This window comes from Leptonotus elevatus, chromosome 19 (genome assembly GCF_054856555.1).
Source record: "Leptonotus elevatus isolate MCC_2025b chromosome 19, RoL_Lele_1.0, whole genome shotgun sequence".
Lineage (NCBI taxonomy): Eukaryota > Metazoa > Chordata > Actinopteri > Syngnathiformes > Syngnathidae > Leptonotus > Leptonotus elevatus.
In genome coordinates this window covers 9,673,335-9,697,008 of record NC_141257.1, presented here as the reverse complement: position 1 = coordinate 9,697,008, position 23,674 = coordinate 9,673,335, and the positions used below count along the sequence as shown (strand labels likewise).

Sequence of the window (23,674 nt, the reverse complement as noted above, 5' to 3'; positions counted from 1 at the left end):
ACAGCTGAAGCATTCCCTGAAGTAGCAATATATAAGGCTATAATGCTATCTATTGACATAAATAGGTGCATCACGTTGATATAGTGGCTGCACGGGTAGATTTAAAAGTGTCCTATCGGTGTTAAAGCTGCACTAAATAAAACGTGCAGTGTCTCGTATAGCACAAAATGGCCATAATATATCTGTGGATGTGAACAGATTCAATAACAGTGACTCAACAATTGCCCTCAAGTCAATAAAAATGTGTGTATGTTGTTGCTCCATAGAGTACAATAAAAACGTTCAAGTATTTTCCTTATTTCTAATGGACCTCCACCAGAAAACCCATTTTATACAAAATACCAATTGGCTGACCATAAGATAATACCTGCTGCATAATTATTATTTTTATTTTTAAGGGAAAGTCAAAAAATGTTTTTGCAATGTGTGAACACAGAGCCATTAATGTCTAACTGGTTGGCAACAAAAGTGAGTACACCGCTAGGTGAAAATGTCAAAAGTTTCTATATGTGTCGCAAATACTGTTTTCGAATATTGTTTGACAGTTTTATAGCTATAGACAATCTCTATGTAGAGAAAAAATATTTGCTTCAGATCCTCAGAGTTATTTGCTGTACTGAACTTACAATGTCCCGTATGAGAGTGTGTGAGAGCGATAGGCCTAATACAAAATTTAACGCACCTTCTCTCCATTCCCAAACAACAACTCACATGACACCGGGGAGATAAGAATGACTAATTGGGCCCAATTGGGAATTTTTCACATAGGGGTGTATTCACTTTTGTTGCCAGTAGTTTGACATTAATGGCTGTACAATTAGCTATCTGAGGGGAAACGCAAATAATCACTTCAAAATGTAGCAAAGTGTAATTTATTTTGTGGTGCCCCATTTAAAAATGTAATGAAACATTTACATAAATGTGTGTGCATGTGTGGACTGAAGACATGAAACCCCACAGAGAGCTGCCCCAGTCAGGCCGACCCGCTGAGTGAAAGCCTGTGGTAATGTTTAGTTTTCGGGGTGAAGAAGAAGGTGAGGAGGGGGGAGGAAGGAGGAAAGGATGAGCGGATGACAAGGTTGAAGTTGTGTGGTTCGACCGAGAGTAAAGAGAAGTCTGGGGGGGGGGGGGGTCACAGAGGAGCGACGGCGAGAGGGAGGCAAGGAAGGATGAAAGGTCCAAGCGGGACAGCGTTTTCAGGGAGAGGTCCCACTTGGTCTCGTCAGTCAGCCGTCGCTCACTGACACCTGAACCTCCGCTGACCCGGTCGTGACTGCCCCTGCGGTATAGGAGATATCATGAGGGGGGCTCACCTTTGGCCTTTCAATCGCCACCACTGGCAGCTCCAAAGAGCTTCACCCAAGTCCTTCTTCACTCTCTTCCTCACCTTCATTCCTTTGCAGCAGCTCAGACCTGAATTGCCTAAAGTCCATTATAAACCTAATAAAAATAATATTGTTACTTAAATAGAGGGCATAGGCACACTATTGCACAATCAAAGGAAAGCCAATACAAGTGCTACATTTAGAATGCAGCCTAAAATGGTCAAATGTATACTTTACTACTGCTATTATTGGCTCCAGATCAAAACCAAGCAATAGTTTAGTCTGTGTTAGGACGTTGATATGGATGGATGGATGGATGGTGAAATAGGGGCGGATGAATGGATGGATGAATGGATGGATGGATGGAGGAAAGAGGGGCACAGGGATGGCCGGACGGACGGATAGACAGATGCCTCAATGTAAGAGGGATGGACAGATGGAAGGGGGGAAGATGGATGGACAGACGGATGCGTGAATGGAAGAGGGGTAGATGGATGCATGGAAGAGGAATGAGAGATGCATGGATGGATGAGGGGAAGCTGGATGGATGGACAGATGGATGGATGGATGGACGGACAGAAGGATGGACGGACGGATGAACAGAAGGATGTCTGAATAAAGAGGGATGGATGAATGGAAGAATTATGATGGATGAATGGATGGATGGATGGATGGTGGCTGGATGAATGAATGGACAGATGGCTATCATGACGTAACGTAACCTTCTTCCATTTCCGTGTGTGCTGAAATAATGGTACTTCTCTTTCGGACTTTACAGACAGCAAGACACAAACGCACGCACACACACACACACACACACACACACACACACACACACACACACACACACACACACACACGCACTTGCATCCTTGGAGAGTAGGGCCTAATCCCGGGTTTACATTGTTAGGACAACAGGGATAATCCTGCTAACAGGGTGTTTATCTAGAAAGTACAACCACTGAATCCTCAACACATGCAGTATTGACCCAAAGCCCGAGAGCAGGCAAGACTGCGAAAAAGACTGCAAAAAGAGAATGAAGAGAGACAAACATGAGTGGGAAGTAATGGAAGGTGACAGGGGACTGCAGCAGAGCACAAGCAGATTGAGAGACGAAGATGATAAAGGAAGGGAGATTGCGTGCGGATGAAAGACGGTCTGAGCTGTCAGGCATGCAGATGAGAGCGTGATGGCATCAATGCAGGACAGGACACAGGCGCTCCCTGCGGACCACGCGCACCACTGAGAACACATACGCCAAAGAGCATTTAAGCCTTCATTAGCGATAAAAAACACGCAGCATTGAAGAATGCTAATATGATAATACAACACGCCACGCTGGGACTTGAGAGTCACATTAGGATGAATCTGCTCTCAGCATTCACTCAGTGCAAAGTGGTCATCATCAGTGAGGCATGTATTTGTGAGGAAGGCATGAAATAATGGAAGGCATTAGAAGCCAGATGCACTCAAATACACTGAATAGCGGCTCATATGAGTCCAAAATTATTATTTGTTACTAATAGCTTTTTTCTATTTCTTCTGCATTGTATTAAACTACTTGATGTACATTAGCATACATAAGGAAATGTATCACATGATATTGGTTGGAGGAAACATACATCCTACTAAAGTCCAACAGATGCTCTATTTAAAAAAAAAAAAAAAAAAAACTTGGATTTTGGAAATATAGAAGCACTGTGGGAAGTAGGCTACTAATACCCACTTTACTACATTAAAGACTAAATATAAATAATATAGGATGCATCTGCATGCATTGGTGGATATCAAATTTTGACACAAACTGTTAAGAGTAAAAGTATATACTGTAGATAAGGTATATTTCAGGGTACATGCATACAGCATACAAATATGCATCCACGCTGACATTTACACCTAGTGCAAGTGTGTTACGGTGTATATAAAAAGTGTACACTCCTTATCAAATGCCAGGTTTTTGTGATACGATAATTGAGACCAAGATAAATAATTTCAAAACCTTTCCCACCATTAAAGCCACATTTTAACCCATACAACTCAATTGAAAAAACGTCCAGAATCATGCAACTGTTATATTTTGCCATATATTCCAATCATTTAGGGGTATGAGTAAAGGTTAAACAATTATATTTTACGTTACCTTTCATTCATCTTTAAAGTAATAAACTTTGTCATGCACAGTCATGGGACTGAGTCCGAGGCACATTTCAATGTGTGCTATTGAAATAAGATACTGTATGTCAGCAATAAACATTTGGGGTGAGGGAAGGTCATGCTACATTAACATTTTCCAATTTTCTTTACTTTTTGCGTGATTCATAGTTGTGTTCTGAAAAATAACTTTTGCATAGTTCTCCATGTCAGCTGTTTATCATCACTGTGCACTACATTTTGTACGTCATACTTGATGAGGATGAGGCTCTACACAGAGGTCATCCTGTCCTCCAGAGAGATGTGAACTTCAGTGGCGAGCTGCCACTTTTGCATCTAATGCGGCATGTCACAATATTGCCGCGTCTGGCGTTAACTTCCTCTTGGAGGAGGCTGCTGAGCCGAGGTGGGGGTGGGAATATCGGCAGAAGCGCTCCAAGTTTAGCATGCATGTCAGTGCCTGGGGACGCTCCCTGAGCCAAATGCCAGTCTATAGATCGCGGATGGGACTAAAGATCACATCATCGTCCACCCGGACATTGGTGACACTGGACAGCGGACAAGGGAGAGAGGGTGGACCGAATGATCCCTGCCAGGACGAGCTGTTATAGACAGCCACTGTCATTACAGGGCAAACATGTGCACAATCCCCTCCCCACACACACGTGCATAAGGCGTGATGGCGACGTTATAGACAAGTGCTGTCATTAGAGGAGTCTCTATGGAGCTGAAACGATAACGACCACTGGGGGAGGAAGAGGAGGGGTGAAGATGAGGGCGACTGGCCACAGTGTCCACTTGCAAGCAGGTGAGCACGTGTAGCACATACACTCTCACACAAAACAGTTAGGTCAAAAATAACACAAATTGGGTCAAAAAGGGACCAAATCTACTTTTGGGTTGTTCAATTAACTCAAAAAGTTGGGTCGGTTCATTTTTCACCGAGTTAAATTGGGTTATTCAATTTGCCCAAAAAGTTGGGTCAAATTATTAACCCACAAAAGAACCCAAAAAAATTGGGTTGCATTGTGGATTTTTTTTTTTATGAGCCAACCTTTTGGATTGAATAACTAAAAAAATTGGGTCAGTTCATTTTGGCAAATTAATAACCCATAAAACAACCCAACAAATTGGATTGCTTTATGGGTTATTTAAATACCCAACCTTTTGGATTAAATAACTCAAAAAGTAGGGTCGGTTCATTTTTCACTGAATTTAATTGGGTTATTCCATTTGCCCAAAACATTGGGTCGAATGAAAAACCCACAAAACAAGCCCCAAAAAAGGTTGCTTTGTGGATTATAAATTTAATTTGTGCAATTGCTCAAAAAGTGTCGGTCATTTTTTAACCTAATTTGGGTTATTTTTTACCCAACTGTTTTAGAGTGTGGGAGAGGTCAACACCCAGTTTGCACACAGTAGTAGTCCGACTGAGATGACATACACAGAAGTCATGTCAAATGTTATATAGTTTGTGCCAAGGGAATTCTGCTTCCGCAGAAGACTGTGCGCCTCTCACGCTGACTTTAAAAGAAATGAGGCGCTGCCATTAGCCAGGAAGCTACTCGTCTGTCCACGCCCCCAACGGCGGTAATACATTTCTAACTGTGCTCGTCTGATAAAATACCAAAAGAGATAAAACTCCCTGATTCACATAATTAGACCTCGTTTATGTGCTACAATAGCCACAGCAACATAACTACATGATAAATTTCCCATAATAAAAGTGGTGCATCTGTAAAACGTCTCCTCTGTGCTTATTTAATTCCCACTCTTTCCTGTTCAAATCCAACCATCCTGCCCACGCCAGTGTTGTGCTACGCTGTGTCCTGTTGCCAAGCAGTTGCCAGGCAACCATCAGAAAACAGCTATAGTGCTAAACTAAGCCAACAAGCCACTGGAATAATCTTTTTTGTAAACCAGAGATAACAAGAGTTGTATCAGTCTTATCATTCCCTCCTTATCAGAAAGCAAGCATACATTGTTCCAAAAGAGTTTAACAGTATTTGTAGAAGATGAAAAAAGTGTGCCACGTTTACACTTATCAGTGGTCATTGATATCAGCGTCTCATTAACGTGTGAATAAGGAATTGTAAGGAAGTGCTTGTTGACACCGATGAAGCTTTTGAAAGCCTCCACTTCACATCAATTTGTCTGGATTTGTGCAGATCGCTTGTGTGAGATGCAAATCTAGACCGGTCCTTGCCTGAAGGGGACAGGCAGGCAGTCGATTAGTGCATACTTTCAGTGTGCTTCTCACACTCCCACAGTGGGATGCGCTTCAGGGCATGTACCGACGACAGGCTTAGAGTTACACTACAGAGCCGCTCACCTGTCACTGAAACATCTCTTTCAATCTCAACACAACCTGCTTTTGAATACACAGCGGCTTTACAATTGTGTGTCATTACTGCTATCGGATCTCTGATTGGCAACTGATTGCTAGACAAAATATTACAAACATCTCTGATTACACCCAAGATAATACATCTAGAAAATTAATTATCTCTGTCAATGTCAATCAAAAAGTGCTGAGTTGTTTTTTTGCTTCAGCTCTCTTATTGGATCTCATTTGATGGTGCAGGTGTACCTAAGTATTTGGCAAGTTTAGTACTGGCAAAGATGGGTCGAGTTGCCAAAGACAAAAGTGTGCTGCTAGTTTGGAATAATGTGACTTAAAACCACAAAGTAGTTCTAAAACAAATAAATAACTACTGAGCAACTGCACTGAAAATTATAGTTGGTTGGTTTTACATACAAAAAAAGTATGGACATTGACTGCATGCATTCAATTAAATATATTTTTAAATAAATAATAATAATAATTTATATATATAGCACCTTTCAACCACAATTGCACATCCACTAAAGTAAGTGGCAGTAACAAGACAAGGCAACTACAGCCACAATAACTTATCTTAAATTAACTTTTTTTTATGAAGCAGTACAATGGGCAATGATGATTAATAATATACATATTTGATCATATTGAAGACATTTATCAACAATGCTGACATTTTTTCATCATTAAAAACACAACACGAGTTCTGCTACATCTTTACCTGCTGCGCATGCATTGCAGATTGTTTTTTTTAATAAGTTGACGTCAGCGTGACAAAGAAACAGTATTGTTAGTTTATAAAAATACTTATGTAAAAGTAAAAAAGTAATTTGCATTAATAGTACTATGACTGATTTTATTCAATAAATTACTTGAGTAAATGTGGCCTGCAACTAACCACATGTGATTACTGCTACTACTTTAATTTGTGCACCTGGTAAGTGAGCGCATTTGTCACCTTATGTAAATGACCATCAAAGGTTGAGCGGTCCCCTTTTGTGTCAGTTAGCACACAAATTGCAGCCTAATCCCTCCCAGATTGTGTTTCCAGTGAGCACGTGAGCGCCATTGCTCTCCCTGCGCGCCGAGCAGACAGGTGGCTCACAGGTGAGCTAAAACATCCTGACAATCACGCCATGATCTAAACACTCGCCAACATGAAGACATTTCATCTCAACTTCTTTTCTGCCCTGGGCCTTTTGTGTTTGTATCTGTGTGTGGAGTAAGCCACTGTAGCTTTTTTCCCCCCCCGTCTGCGATATGTTAGCAATTACGCCCTGGAGGCTATGTGGCAACACGTGCTGCTTCAGCCGTCAGGAGAACAAAGCCTCAGGTCCTCCGTATCAAAGTCTTGGCTCAGGCTGCAGAGTGTTATTGACAAGAGTGCTGCTGGCGTTGCAGTTTGGAGGTAGAGGCCATGGTTCAGCTGTGTGTGTTTAACAGCCTTGCGAAGTAACCAAAGGCAAAACGTACTGGTGGAAGCACAATGTCGGAGGTCTCTGCCAAGGAAAGATTTGATGATATTGATGTGTTGCCGCAAGATAAATCATTAACGCTGGGGGGTAAAAATGCACAACCTATTTTCATAAACATTTTGGCAGCATATACTAGTCAGAGAACATTACATTACATTTGTCTCGTTAAACTGCGCCTATTTATTTATTTAATGTATTTTAACTTTTGATTTGAGATCCAAGTCTCAAGAACGCAAATAGAGACCTGCTCATTTGTTTCTAGCTCCATCCTCATTATCTAGCAAGTGGGGGAACGGACAAACAACCCTTACATAACTTCACTAGTTACAAAATTACAGTAGATACACCAGAAATATATCAACTAGTTTGGCCTCATTAGTAACATGTAGTTGTCTTACTAGTATTCCAAAATTGCCTGACTCGGAATGGTTTTATACAAATCTAGTTGGTTAGGGTGATATTGGTGAGATGATTAACCAATCAATGGGTCAGAAATGGACCAATCTGGGTGGTTTTTGGACTACCAACTATATTGGTTAACCAAACAACCAAATTGGTTAGAGTACACTTCACTAGCCCAACTGTTTTGCTGACCGTGGCTAACTGGTTAGCACTTCAGAGGTTGAAAGTTCAAATCCGGGCTCTGGACTTCCTGTATACCATGTTCTCCACATGACACTGTGCCCCCTAAAAAAACAAAAACAAAATCCAATTTGTATTGATTGGCCCTTTCACCAATATAGATTGGTTGAAAACGCTATCGTTCTGGATAGGTTCTTCTAACCAAAGAATTGGTTAAACACAACTACCACCTAGATTGGTCAAATTTTACAATTTTTTGGGTGAGTTGTGCAAGGCAGTAATGGAAAAGAATTACCATACTATTAAGATACAGTCATCCTACATGTACGCCTGAATTGGAAAAAGACAATAAAGACAAAGACTAAATAGCAACGCTTTTGAATTAATGCTCAAAAAGCTTGCCACAACTATTGGACATTTCTGCACACTAGTAACATGTATTTCTACTAGCGCACCCTCGCCTTTCTTGTAGTGGCAGTATTATTGTTTCTACTAGTGCACCAAATTGTCTTACTAGTGAGGACAAAGAGCATACTAGTCATGGCTTTAAGTCATTATGACTTGCTACTGCTATATGACATTTTTGCACACTAGTATCAGGTGGGTTTTTTTGTGCACCCTAGCTGTTGTACTAGTGCTCTTTGTCATATAGTAGTGGGTGGAAAAAACGCTACTAATAATGTTGCACTAGTAGTGTGCCCTAGTTTTTCAATTTTAAATGCCCCTTACTGGCCCGATTGGTTGCATTTGTTTGAATGAATCCTTATTATGTGATTTATAATGCGAACAGCAAAAATTTAATTGACACTACTGTATATTGTGTGTTGCACCTCACACACATACAATCAAATCACACACACACGCATGCATGAAAATAAAGATGTCAGATAGTACTCCACCTCTTGCTCAATGGCAACCAGGAAGACTTGAACCGTGACCCTTCAACTCCAAAGCCTTTTCAGATGAAGCAAGCCGCAATCTCGCCCTAAGAAAACGGAAACTTGTTTGAGAGGTTGTCATAGCAACGCCAATTCCACCCATTTGATTTGTTTGCAGTGCTTCGACTGCAAGGCCATGCTTGAATGAGACGGCGTAGGTGTGCCCAAAACATCACAAGTGACTCATTTATTTTCTTATTAGGTGAAATGTTAAAAGTGAATATATAAGTCACCTCAGGATGGAGATGATACCCTTCTTCTGAATTCCAAGAGGGAAAGCCTCTTTTTGTATATGGTTAAGTGGCCCCTAGTGGCCCTTAGCATGTGCTTCATTTCTCAGCATTTAGTTCTCTTTTTGCTTGAATGGGCTCTTCTCCTCTGTAGCATTTTGCTGGCGAAATGACACGTCGTCCCCTCACAATGGGAATCTATGGAGATGGATGGAGGAGCGCGGTACTGTTTTCTATTGTGACCGACAAAGCTATTCCTTTGAGGGTGTTGGGGGGCCACGAGTCTGAGAGAGGAGACAGGATGAACAGCCTGTTTGTCAGGTGTTGTTACTCACATTAGTCATGTAAAAACAAAGACGAAGGAGCGACGGCCGACACAAAGAGCATCCAGCCTCCACTCGGTGTCACCCGATCCCTTCTATTCCAATGTGCGGCTAGATAAGTGTGCGCGAGTTGTTTGGAAGGGGGAAGAGGGCGCCTCATTGGCTGCCACGCTTGGGTCAAGCCAAGGTCAGGACGTGCGTGATGGATGGAGTTTGAGGCCGCGGCCCTTCTACCCATCCTCTCGCCTCTCTGGGCCTCAACGCTGATAATAAAGCGGCCGCTCTGTTCACATGTCTTTGTGTGCTCGCGTCGGGCCGAGCCGGACGGCTTCGTGGAGAGGTTGGGGCAAAACCGCGGGATGATCGACAAGGTGAGTTGTGGACAAGCCAGTCGTCTTCTAACACCTAACCTCTGCTCGCTTCCCTCGCTCATACTTTGCTGCTAGCAATCTACATGCATTTAAAGACCAAAAGATTAGTATCCAATAAATAAATAAAATTATTAGGAGTGTAATGACAAACTCTATGAATCTGAAAATTGGTTTTGACTGAAATTTATTTAATCATTACATTTTAAAATGTAGCATTCTTGAATTGTGCCGCACCCCATGCATCGAGATATCAATTCGTATTTAAAGGGATACTTTAGATAGTTAGCCATTTTCAGCAGTAAGAAGATAATATTTTGTCTATAATTAATGTGATAGCTTCATTTTTTTCATAAACAATTAATACCTTTAAAAACCTAATTTTGCCACTTGCTGTCGACTGTAACGGCCAATCATGGCTCAGTTTGCTGACCAAACCCAGAAAACAAGTGAGCCGTGATTAGCTATAGGTGATGTCATCTTCAGTTGACAACAAGTGGCAAATTGTGTTTTTAAAGGTATTAATCGTAAATGAAATATAATATTATCAAATTAATTCTGAACAAAATAGTAACTTTTTAATGCTGAAAATGGCTAAATGAGTCAAGTATCCCTTAGGTATATATTACTGACGATTTGTTTTTGTTTTTTATTTATTTACCTTGAATAATTTGGGCTTCGGGAGTTTTAAATGTTTTTACTCAAAGCGGAAGGTCAACCCCAAAAATGTTTGACAATAATATGTTCGATGCAGCCCTACTGGTCTAAATATGGTATTCTGGTTAATATTGCGTTAGTGGAATATGAGTTAAGCAGCAAAATTCAGCCATTTTTATCCATCTCAGGGGGCGACCATTTTGCCACTTGCGACTCAAGATGACAAATGTTGCTCAGGTCTCAGGTAACAAACAATCACAGCTCAGCTTCAGAAAACAGGTGAGCTGTGATTGGTTGTTGCCTGAGCCCTGAGCTACTGTGATGTCATCTTCAGTCGACAGTGGGATGGATGAGATGGATAAAAATGGCTGGATTTTGCTTCATAACTCTTATATCCCAAATGTAATATTAATCAGAATATCATGTTTAGACGAGTGAGGTCACACATAACATATTATTGTCAAGAAATGTTTAAGGTTGACTTCCACTTTAAACATGACAACAGCGGCAGCTATGCGTATCAAATAAAATTGTAATCCAAAGAATCAAACTGAATTGAGTTGTTCTACTCGAAAAGCAATGTGCTATTCTTGAATGTTATCATTGTATCACCCCATGTATCAACATTAAGGATGGGCGAGTAAAGATACCAGGTATCGGTATACGTAAGACCGATTCCCAGCCTTATTTTAAGGTAGCGGTACTCGCAATTTGTGGCCGTTATACAATCAGGACCTAGAAATGAGCAGAATATAATTTTTTTTTTTTTGCAATTTCAATGCAATACTATTTAAGGGAAAATTAAATTTTTGGATGTATAGGTCTTTCATTAAAAGTATTTCTTTGTGAAATGTTATGTATCAAAAGTACTAGTGGTATCATTACTTGGTATCGGTGACTATTCAACTAATTTTCAAATTCAAATAGTTTTTTGTTACACCCCGAATGATGATGATAATAATAATAACCATTAGATGGTGGAGATCTACCTTGTGCAAACAAGCCAGTGATCACATGATGTCATCTCCGTCGTCACCTTCTCCTCCGTCTCTCCCTCCATCATACTGTCAATGGCTCTATAGGCTGGCCGGCTTTATCGGCATGCGGAGACGCACATCTGTCGATGGAGGAATTCATTTTGGCTGTCAATCACAACAGGGGAGTGGTCAATGAGCGCACATGTGCCAATACCTCGACGACCCTGATGACTGACTTGTGTCTGGTCTTTTTTTTTTTTTATGTCTGTTGCTGCTACTTGACGAGGAGACTCGCAGTAGTAACTTTTTTGCACGTTTTGAATTGCTTATAGGTGTGTGTGTTAGCAAATAGGTGACCACAAATGGACGATATGTTGTGTGGAGTTGAACGTGCAACAAGAATGACCGCAGATAGCCTGGCAAGTACGTTTATTCATGCAGCTCCAATTTTCATAAGACACTGATTAAATTGACTTCTATATTTAAAGCTTAGCTCAAAATTAAGCATGCAGAGGTGACAAACTAATCTTGAGTCTGGGCCATATTTTGCTTTTCCTTTATGATTGCTTATGGTTTCACTTATTATTGTTATGGCTGTGGAAAAAAACTAATTAATGAATATAAAATGGATACAAGAAGTCTACACACCCCTGTTCAAGTCCCAGGTTATGGCGGGGGGGGGAAAAAAACAACCTTTTTTTTTTAAATAAACAAATCAGCATTAATGTAGCCTATAACTTGTGAAATTCTAGTAGTCTTCAAGAGCAGTAGTAAAAAATAAAAATAAAGAAATGAAAAAGGAGATGGTTGCAAACGTGTGCACACCCTCTTTTCTTTTTTTTTTTTACTGGGATGAGGCTGTGTTCCAATCACATTAAAACTCATGTTAAATGGGAGTCACAAAAAAACTGTTTCCATTTAAAGTGCTGCTGATTAAGCTCAGATGTTCTAGTAGGCTTTTTCTGACATGACTTAATTGCTTTAGTAAGCCACAAAAAATTATTTGGCAGACTGTGTCTGGCCTCGGGCTTTGAGTTTTAATAAACCGGATTGTCTTGAAATCCTCATGCATGCCTGCATGCCTCTTGTTGATATCCATCCATCCCTTTTCTATACTACTTCTATGACAATACGGTCACAGCTGATTTAAGGTGGGAGGTGAGGACACCCTGAATTGGTCACCAGCCAAAAAGTTTCATATAGACAAACAACCATTCACATTCACATTCACACCTAAGAATGATTTAGACTCCGATAAACTTACAGTAAGCTTTTAGAATGCTCAAAAGGAACCTAGATTTGAACCAACCTCAGAAATGTGAGGCCTTAACCACTCTATCACCATGCCACCCCTCATGGAGACAACTAAGTGAAAATAAAAAGAATTTAACACAATTTAAATGCCCTTATGAAATATAAATTATTGATTAATGTGGACATTAAACATTCTTTGGAAATCAACATTAATTCAAGCCACAGCTGCAAATACAATATAGACTTCATGGAATTTTGGGTATACAATGTGTACATAATTAGCCAAATTTGTAAAAAAAATAAAAACCAAAAATATATACTGAATACCTAATGCCATTTGTATAGCATATGTCCAAAGTAAAAACACAGACACGTACACAATTTTATTGCTGCTCTTGTCTAATGACTTTGTGGTTTTCTTGAACATATAAGAGACTAGTTGCCTTGATTCAACCTTTGCAGATTACCACGACCTGGATAACTGAATCTCCACAGACATAGAAGCATATAATGCTATGTTATAACTGGCATTGATGTTTCTGTATTAGGCAATTTGTAACTAATGGTTGTGTTTCCATAGTCAGGAACCCGGCTGCTGCCAGCGGGATCGAGCGGATTCACCTCCGATGGGCACCAGGGGTTGATATTCGGATTCACGGCATGCCAGTGGGTTAATTCTGTGGGTGCTGTCCCCCCTGGCGGGGAGTGGGCGGGTCTGCCCCTCTGTTGGCTGCTGGGTGGCGGCTGCGTCTTGGCCGTTCCCTGGGTCTCTTGGGGGGTGCTGCGTTGCGGGGCTTTCCCTGGTGTCGGGGGCGGCGCCGTTCCGGCGCGGTCCGTCGCTCTGGGCCCGGCGACGCGGTTCGGGGCCTGTGGGCCGCCGGGGTGCCCGGTGGTTCCCTCTCCCCTCCCCCTTCCTCCCCCTTGCTGCCTCTCCCTCCTCGCCTCTCCCCGCCCGTCCTCCGCCTCCCTGTCCCCTCTCCCTCGTCGCCCTTCCTCCTCCTCTCCCCCTTTCCTTGCGTCCCTGCCGCTGCCCCCTGCCCTTCTTGTCGTCCCCTTCCCTCCTCCCTTCCCCTTCCCCGGTACGCCTTCCTTCCCCTCCCCTGGGCCGGGGGCTCCATCCATGGCCCGGGTCTCGGTGCTATGGGGGCCGGCGGGGGTGGCTGGGGTTTGGTGTCGTGCCCGCCCCGCTCCGGTGGGCGTCCTGACACCTCGGGCGGGACCCAGTATCCGGGGGGCGAGCCCTATCGCCCCGCCGGACGGGTCCCATATGCCCGCCGGGGTCCTGGTGGGGTGGGTGGGGGCTTGGTGGGCCGGTGCGCCTCCTGCCCCCGCCCGGTTGGGGGGGGCCCCGCTGGTCACACCTCTTAACTCACTACACTAGGTTTGCACAATACACTTTTATAGACATATAGGGCACATAACACACTTTGGGGGGTGGGGTAGGGTGGAAACACCGTCTTCACCCTACAACTCCCCTCCAATTTTAATACACCACACAACTTGTGGGTGGGGGGGGGGGGCTTGGGGGCTTGTGGGGGTGCCATCGGTTGGGGGCCGCAGTATAGAGCAGTGCTGCGGTCCCCTGTCCGTGTCGCCACCCGCCCCCCCTCCCCGCCCTATCTATTTTTTTTAATGCACCACATACACTCAGCAACATGCTTGGGTGGCGGGTGGATCGGAGCGTGGGAATATCATTTCCATCGGCTCCGGTTCACCTGCTCCTAATTTTAATGCACCACACACACACACTTGTATATACACTGGGTGGGGTCACATTCACGGTTTAGGGGTAGAGTTCGCCAGTCCGCGAGCTGGCGGACTCAGTAACAGGGGTTAATTTTCACAAAGAACGCTGGGGTGACGACCGGGGCCTTCCCCCGCTGGGCCTGGGGTTCGGGGGTGTCGGCCGCCCTCCGGTGCCCCCATCTCCCCCTTCTGCCACCGGTGTTCCGTCCTTCCACACGGCGGGGGGTGGGGTGGGCGCGGCTGCCCTCTCCGCTCCGCTGTCCGGCCCCTCTTCGGCGCCGGTGCCTGGGTGCGGGTGGTCCCCGGGGGCTGGGGGTCGGGGGTTGGGGGGCTGCCGGTTGGTCGGGGTGGGGTCGGGGGGGGGGGGGCGGCTTTGTTGGGGGGGGGCGGTGGTGGGGGGTGCGGGGTGGGGGGGTGCTGGGGGTGGGGGGTGTCTGGGGGATTGGGGGCATGGGGGCGGCTGGGGCTGGGTTGGGGTGGGTGGCGGGGGGTGGATGGGGGGCGGGGGGTGGGGGGGGGGCGGGGGTTGGGGGCCGGTGGGGTGCCTGGTGGGCCTGCAGTGCCCCGTCCTGCTGCGTTGGGCCGGGGGCGCGGGCCGTGTTGGGGCGGGGGGCGCTCCTGCTCCTGGGTTTGCTCTCCGGCCGGTGGCCCTGGTGGGGCCCGGGGGTCGTCCTTTGGCGCTGCCGCGGCCTGGGGGGCCCTGAGGTGTTGCGCTTGCTCTGTTCCGGCGGGGGTCGACGGCTCCCCTCTTTGGTGGAGATTTTCATGCATGCCAGATCCACCACACCAGCATCTACCGAAACTCAGACACAATCTGTTTCCTCCTCAGGTTATTGAATCGGTGGAGGCTGGTGTCTCGGATCTCACGCGGCTTCGTCTGTCCTTCCTTCCTTTTCTCGGTCTCTCCGTTGGTCTCTTGAGGCCTCCCTGACTTTATGTTTTTTGGATTTGTTGGGGTCTGGATGTTTCTTGGGCTGGGGAGGAGTTCTGGTGGGGGGTGTCTGGTCGGTGCTGGATTTCACCTTCCTTGGTTTTCTTCGGTCCCCTCGGGTCTCCTGGTGTTCGATTTAGGTGAACGGTATAAGATTTTTTTTTTCTAATAGGTTTTCTGGTGAGCTAACAAACACACGCACGCACGCACGCACACACACATACTCACCCACACACACAAAAAAAAAAAAAAAAAGGTATGTATGTATGTATGTATATATGTATATATGTATGTATATATGTGTATATATATATATATATATATTTTAAAAAAAAAAAAAAAAAAAAAAAAAAAAAAAAAGAGCAATGATGATGACATTTCCGAATGAACAATACTGAGCTCTAAAAAAAAAAAAAAAAAAAAAAAAAAAAAAGAAGCATATAATGCTTTATACTTACCTAGCAGGTGGATATTGAGTCAGTTGCCATTGACACTGGGGGGGAAGGAAACAGCAACAAAATCAAATTAGATAGCTAGCTCAGACAGCTACCTAAACTAGCTTGCTATGCTACCGAAAATAGATACTCGATAGATAGCCGACAAGATTAGGCTGTGTCCAAATGTCCACCATTATGCTATCTCCTAACATTTCAGACACTATAGTCCCGCATTATATACAGTAAGTCTTACAGTAGTAGGCCAAGTAGCCTTCATAAAATGTACCACGTTTTTTTGGGCGATTTGGACAGTCAACTAACTACGTGCTCCTTGTCGCACGGCCTATCACGTGACAACCATACCTATCATGACGCACCTATTTCCGCTTGAGCCGTCGCACGCATGCGCCATTTTGATTTCCTGCTCGTCATGATCGCTCTACTTTCCAAAGTTTTTTGTGGGTAATTTTTTTAGTTCGCCGACAGATAGACACGATAACTGATAACTGTAAGAGGCTATAAATTTCACAATTTCATTCACTGCCGTGGCCTTTACAGGCTTTTTGGGGTCAGGCTACATTGTGCAGGCGTACCTAATCAAGTGGCCAGTGACAAAATGGAAAACGAAAATGCAGCACACACAGTTTATTTTTTGGCCGTTTTTTTAAAGACACAAATTCAGTTTTCAAATACATATCTTTGTAAAAATGTTTTTGTTTTGAAATGCATTAAAATAAAATAAACACATGGCTGTCAATGATTTTTTTTTTTTACATTATATAGCAAACGACTATTTCATTTCGAATTTTAGTCTTTATTTCAACATGTTTTAAAAGTTAAAAGCTTCTGGCGATCCAGAAATAAATTTTAATCTACACCATGCTGAAAAATGCTATAGTCAATGTTGTTGTTTTTGTTTTGTTTTTAATTATTTTCTGATTTGATATTTTACCAAATGTCTACTTGGAGTTCAAACCACATCAATGTTGCGTCTTAAAGACATTTCCATCGAAAACAGGGCACGTCAACCTTTAATCAGTCCTCCTCTAAGACTTTAATGGTTCATCTGTCATCGTCCAAGTGTTTATTCGTGGACCCTAATGGGAACCATCGGCCGCATCAGTCATGTTGTGGAAGTGCAACTAAAAGAATGTTTCTGTAGGACAGCTAGCTCACATGCAGTCCGCTGTGGTGTTTTGGTCAAACAGGTCCTCGGAGGTGGACTGTGACTTGTTGTTCAGATGCTTGTTTGACCAGTGTGGTCTGTTGTTTGGGCCTGAGTGTGTGTGCGTGTGTGTGTGTGTGTGTGTGCTGTGACAACAAACTCGAAGTTTGACCGTGGGATGACCCGAAGCTTTCTTTTGGGGGTCAGCTGCGTTTCCATGCCTTTTCCAATTCACTCACTTGGCTCCACAGGGAACCCGGTCAGTGAGGCCTAAACTTCCCCCCAAAAAGTCGTTTCAGAATACTTTTAATTTTTTTAATCACTAATGGTAACGCCTGGATTGGCTGGCAACCAGTCCAGGGTGTACCCGGCCTACTACCCGATGCCAGCTGGGATAGGCTGCAGCACCCCCGCAACCCTTGTGTGGTGGAATAAGGGGTTAAGAAAATATATTGACTAAAGGTAACGTTCAACTTCAATTACCCATGGCCTATTTGTTTTTATTTGCAAACACTTTTTTAACGATAATAGTTATTTTATTTTATTTTTCATTTAAAAATAAACTTGAAATCTCAGCTATGTATTCGTTTGCCAAGTTTCAACGAAGCGAATGAGAGATGTTTGCAAAATAGAGAACTAATCTGCAGGGTAGGCAATTTGACGCTGCTGATATAAATTGGGTTACTAGTTTTAATTTAAATAAAAACATATACTGCATATTTCCAAATATATTTTGAATCCTAAAAAAATTCTAACAAATTCCGTAAATGACTAATTCGTTCGGTAGTTCAAAAAAATAAAAATACAAATAAAACAAGATAGAGGTCCACAATGGGGAAACTTTTAGATTTAAAAAAATAGATTACATTGTCAAATGTCTATTTTTAAAATGCATTTCCATAACAATATGTCACGTAAATTTAAAGCAAACACGGTTAATAATATTATCATTCTTGAACTGGTGCCTACCGTTCTAAAAAATATTAGTTTAAATAATTATCATATTAATTATTGTATAATAATAAAAATACATTATTTGATACTTTTATGATCAACTTTTTCAGACCGTTATTCGAATTAAATAAGGCCATTAAACAACGTGGTTAAAAGAGAATATATTGTTTTTCAAGCATTTCTTTTTCACAAACAATATATTAATGTGAAAACTGCATAAATGCAATATTTGAAAACAGTTTTAAAAAGGCAATTAGAAAAGACAGCGGAACTTACAGTCTTGCGTGTTTTTGCTGCATGTCCTCACAGCTCCAAGGGAGCCGATCCTGCAGGTGGATCCAGGTTCAGGTGAACTGCGCTCATTAATCATGCTTCTTCGGGCGGTTTTTGCCCTTTTATGGTAGGATGGACTCGCATGCTGCACGCCAGGAATTAAAACAGTTACAGGGGAAAGCGAGGGGGACGATAAAGGACCCATAGAAAAGAAGAAAAGAAAGAAGCAACTATAATAGCAGCAGACGAAATCTCACTTTCAATTAATTTAAAAAAGGATGACGTGAGCACCTCTGCAACTTTTCACCGACCCTCTTGTCCCTATTGGCGCGGTTGATGACACTTTCACGCAAGTTTGGGCGCTGAGGAGCAGACGCTGACAGGGCCAGTGGGGCTACATCCTCGTCGATATCCTAACCTCCATGTTTGGATCAATACTGCTTATTTTGCGTCTCCAATAAGGTTGTCATCGCGAATGACAGCAAAATAATGTCATTACCTCTCACGGGAGCGCGCATGGCTTAAACCACAAATGTGACGTCATTGTGCATTAAAAAATTAACACCACGTGAAACTAGTAAGAGGTAATCTCACTTTAATCATCCGTATGACTGACCCGTAAACGTTTGAAGTGTTTGGTTAAATATACAAACACATAAGCCTGCAGCACGTGTCAGGTCCAACTGATAAAACTCAGCATCCCGATAACAAGTGAACGCACCATGCAACTTCTGCACAAGACTTTCACACAATGTGCGCAAAGATGTGGATTATGATGATTGTTGTGACTTTGGCACATTTGAGGTCAGGTCCGAAGAAGTGAATACTGCACATTTTCTGGACAATTACATGAATACACGATAGAAAAGACAATTACAGCCCACACGGTCCATTTTGCTTACATGTCAAAAAGTGCACAAATTCCTCCAAAATGTCCAAAGTTAATTGCGAACGAGGCAAATGGCTCTTAATTGGAGCAGTAAGGGTCAGCCCCGGTGGAGGACCCCGCGGAAGAAGGAGGGGAGGGGGTCGAAGGAGCCGAAACCGACTTCTCTGACGCCACGTCGTCCATTTTCTCTTGAAGGCGCTCGCCGGGGTCAGAGGGCACGACCTTGACCGGGAGCAGCCCTTCTTTTTCGCGCTTCTTCTGCTTCATCCTACGGTTCTGGAACCAGATTTTCACCTGAGTCTCATTCAGCTGCAGCGTGGCTGCGATCTCCACGCGCCGCGCTCGGGTCAGATACTTGTTGAAGTGGAACTCCTTCTCTAGCTCGGTTAGCTGCTTGGTGGTGAAGTTGGTCCGCACAGTGTTGGGCTGACTTCCGTAGCCGTAGTCACCTGACCTCCCTAAAGGGAAAAAAGAGAAAAAAAACACCATGGGAATTTTGAAGGCACGATTTGCTCTCATAGGACATTACATTAGGTAGACCTCGGCAATTAACCTGCATCATAACATGACATGATTAACTAATTATGTGAAGTGCAGTTTGGAGATGATAACCCAAATTTGGTGAAAAAGGGACCAACTCCACTTTTTGGGTTATTCAGTTAACCCAAAATGTTGGGTCAAATGAATAATCCACAAAACAACCAAAAAATTGGGCTGCTTTGAGGGTTATTAATTTAATTTTTACAAACTTTTTGGGTTGCATATTTCAAAAAGTTCATTCAGTTCATTTTTCACCAAGTTCAATTGTTGTTTTGGTTATTTGTTTGACCCAACTTTTGGGGTAAATTAAATAACCCACAAAACAATCCAACAAACCGGGTTGCTTTGTGGGTTATTATTTAATTTGACCCAACGCTTTGACTAAAACAATTTAAAAAGTTGGGTCGTTCATATTTGACAAAAATTCAGTTGGGTTATTTAATTAACCCAAAAAGTTGGGTCAAACAAATAAACCACAAAACAAGCACAAAAAAATAGGTTGTGGGTCAGAAAGTTGCGTCGGTCCATTTATTTATTTTTTACCCAATTTTGATAATTTTTTACCCAATTTTGATAATTTTTTACCCAACCATTTTTAGAGTGGATCTAATAAGATAAGTGACCCACCTGTTTTGGGGGGATTCCTCTTGACTTTCATCCAATCGAAGGTCTGTGCATTGGAGGCTCCCTCCGACAGAGGGGAGCAGCATCCCTCCAGGTGTGCCGCATGTAGAGGGGACAGAGGGTTCGAGCACCCTGGAAATGGGGTGACTTGCTCGTGCCCGCCTCCGTAGGCCGGGTGGGCATACTGCAACTGACCCAAAGGGGCCGCACTGTAACCCTGGCGATGCTGCGCCACCACTGACGTGGAAAGGTTACCCGAGTACACCAGCGGGCCGCACTGTGGGAAACCCGCGGCGGCGTCTACTTCCTGGTTGAGCGCGTAATGGTTGTAGGACGCGCAGAAACTTTGCGAGCCGTAGCCGGAGCCGTAAGCGAGCCCCAGGTTCCCCGCGGGGGGCTGGTAGGAGCCCGGCTGCTGGTGCTGGTGGGGGTGGTGGTGGGTGTCGTCCGGGGAAGCCCTGTTCGCCATGAAACGCTCATCCGCGCCGCAGTTGTTCACCGTCACGGCGCACGACTGGAAAGTTGTAATCCCGTGATCCGGGTGGAAAGCTCTCACGGAACACGACCCACCCTCGCTGCCCACTACCGAATAATCTAAGAAAGTGCTCATTGTGGCATATTGGACCCAAGCAGGGAGCGCCTGGAGCACCTCTGATCTCTCCTCTCTTACCCCGAGTGACCGTGCCAACATTTACCTATACTCTGATATCAGGAGGGGGGTGAAGGAGGGGGGCGCTGACCGGTATCAATGAACGGGCGTGGTCACGTGGGTCGGGGTCAGCCAGTGAGACACTTGAGCTTATCCTCTCAGCCGCTGACAGATTGCTGTTTGAGTGGCTATTTAAATTCCAGCCGCTCGTCGATCAAGGTGACGCATCACGCACTCGCGCGTTGGCCGAGCAAACAATGAACGCTGGGCGGCAGACGGTGGCGGACGGCGGCCGGGGTCGCATGCACGGGGACGCTCTGTGGAAACCAAGGCGGATGCGTGAACTCTGACCTCAGGTACAAGTCTTTTTTAGGGGAGGCGATCGTGCATGATGTCATTAAATAGTGGAACTATTTTCTTCAGGATGGATGAATGTCTCAATTTGTGTCACTGCCAGAGGCTATCAGTGTCCCATTCCGATGCCAAATGTTTCACGCTTTAACACTGCGAGGGATTTACTCAGCAAATATTGTCACAGCGGGGCAGAGAGGGCAAATGTTTCACTCCATTGACACCCAAAAGAAGCCAGTGGAGGATAATGTTGTTTCTATATGACTTTGTTTCCTCATTAGGGTCACATTTATCTGCATATTAGCGTTGCTGCAAGGTGAAAGAAACTATACGAGATGTCCTAATAGAATATGCTATTAATTCAGTTTCCTCTCAGGGTCAACTCTGACTTAACTTACACGGTGTGTGTATTCATTATACACCGTGATCAAATGATGTGATAATGCGTGGCCAGCGGCGGTGCAGCTCGCGCGTAGCCTGCGGGTTGATTACCCTGTTAAAAAGTTCATCAAATAAAGCTGCTGGGGAAATAAATTAATGGAAGATTGTGCGGTGGGAAGAGAGAGTGCATGGGAGTGAGTGGGAGTGGGAGCAGACCGGAGGGCAAGCTCTTTACTGAAGAGGAAGGAGGGGGGGAAAAGAAAAAGAGGAGGGAGAAGGAAGGGAGGGGCGCATGAGAGAATCATTCGAACGGTTGAGCGCCATTAGTGGCCAAATGTGGAATTGCACCTACAATTATTATTTTCTGTCACCATTTAGCCACAAATGTCTGAGGACATGGAGTAGAATGTAAATTGGCTCAATTTGATGCAGTATCTATATTTCTCATTGATTTAGTAGCTGAATTGCACCTGCGCAAACTAATAAACCATGAGTCATATAATATTGCACTTTCTTTGTATTACACTCTAGTTGGGTAAATAAGCCAACTATGGGTAAAAAAAATGGACCGATGCTCTACTTGTGTCAATTTGACCCAACTTTGAGTCAAGAAATGGGTCTTTTAGTGTAAAACAACTCATAAATATTGATCACATCCTTTATTGGATCAAAAAATGGGGTCATTTTGTATAAAACCACCCAGAAAGTTGGGTCAAATTGACCCATAAAGTGGATCGGTTCAATTTTTATCCATAATATAGTATTCATGTGACAATAGATTGATAATTTTGGTTGTAACAAGCACTGCTGCTGAGTTATTTATATGTTTACATGTGTATACATATTTGCATATGCACACACATGCATATACACACATGCATACAACCAGTATATGTATACACTATCAATCATGATCGGCTTATTTCCAAGGAAAAGTAAGTGATCGGCATATGTCGATCAATACCTTTCATTCCCGATCAAAAAAAAACGATTACCGGCAGCTCGTATTTTGCAGCCTGCAGCCAACTAGAGACCAGCCTGTGTGCAGTATAGCGCCCCCTCGCCCTTTACTCAACACTGCACTGTTACAAATGTAAAAAAAAAAAAAAAAACTGGATAATGTTTGTGCATTTCAAATACAAGGGATGGACGTTTGGATAAAAATATGTGTGTGATTTTAAATGTGATTAAACAATTAATTGAAAAAAATAATCGATGGATTAATCAATTCCTAAAACAATCATTATGTAAGCAGCTCTAAAATTGGGAAAATGTGCAGCTAATCCATGTGATCAGCATTGGAATTAGTATCGGTTGATCTCACTAAAGGATCGACAGCATAAAACCCTGATTGGGACACCCCTAATATACGTATGCATATACCCATACTGTACAGGCCTATACATACTGTATATGTTTTGTTTTTTTCTCAAGAGGACCTCAAATGCATGATGCAAACTTGTAAGCAAGCCTAAGTGGTAGTCAATACTCTCGCCTTCCCTTCCCCCTCCCCTGTGACATCCCATCTGCAGCAGAGTGCATGCGTGGGCGCGGAGAATGGTGCATGTCAGTGGAGCCAGCCACCAGCAGGCCACGCAGCTCTCTGTGCTCTTTGTGTGAGCACATGTGTGCACAGAAAAGACGCGTTGTCTCGGAATGATTTGGTTATGGACACCAATACTGCAGGGCTCCCCCACCGCCATGTTGTTTTTACCCCACTCTACATCTGTTTTAAACACACAAAGAGAGCACATACTCACTCGGTTGATTTTTTTTTTCTGGCCACCGATGAGCTGCTTATAGCTCGCGTGTTATTAAATCGATCGGTGCAACTGGTAGTTGTTGATTTGACACACAAAGTTACATCCCGATATTGAACCAAAGTGGGCTATTACACGATTCCCATAAGTCAACTCAAGTGCAAAGCAATAGAGCAAAGCTATTCATAATCATCATATCGAATCCCAATATTTCACCTGACGGCTTTACCAAATAGTCCTGCACTGAAAATAATCGTTACTATAATAAAATAATGCAAATGGGGGCACGTAAATTATACTAGCGGTCTGTTTTGAATTTGAGCTGCGCAGCCTGCACAGACATGCAACTCCT

At 43.5% G+C, this 23,674-nt stretch overlaps 1 protein-coding gene and 1 long non-coding RNA gene across 10 annotated transcripts in view; both read right to left on the bottom strand.

Moving 5' to 3' along the window:
* LOC147157838 (uncharacterized) overlaps positions 1-18,212 on the bottom strand; it is a 72,088-nt gene extending 53,876 nt beyond the window's left edge. For 5 of the 9 annotated variants that reach the window (XR_015091297.1, XR_015091296.1, XR_015091290.1 and 2 more), the window contains exons 1-4: positions 15,758-16,078; positions 11,381-11,508; positions 8,775-8,860; positions 1,314-1,440 (exon numbers count right to left, since the gene is read on the bottom strand). This is a non-coding gene — a long non-coding RNA (uncharacterized LOC147157838). Of the gene's footprint in view, positions 1-1,313; positions 1,441-8,774; positions 8,861-11,380; positions 11,534-15,757; positions 16,079-18,131 lie in introns of those variants that run through there. The other 4 variants (XR_015091291.1, XR_015091293.1, XR_015091292.1 and 1 more) reach the window with 4 other exon arrangements.
* An 883-nt stretch (positions 18,213-19,095) lies between these two features.
* On the bottom strand, positions 19,096-20,872 carry hoxa1a (homeobox A1a). The gene is made up of 2 exons (XM_086062887.1): positions 20,185-20,872; positions 19,096-19,475 (listed from the first exon to the last, which is right to left on the bottom strand). The coding sequence occupies exons 1-2, from the start codon at positions 20,870-20,872 to the stop codon at positions 19,096-19,098; spliced, it is 1,068 nt and encodes a 355-aa protein (XP_085919013.1).
* Positions 20,873-23,674: the final 2,802 nt, after the last annotated feature.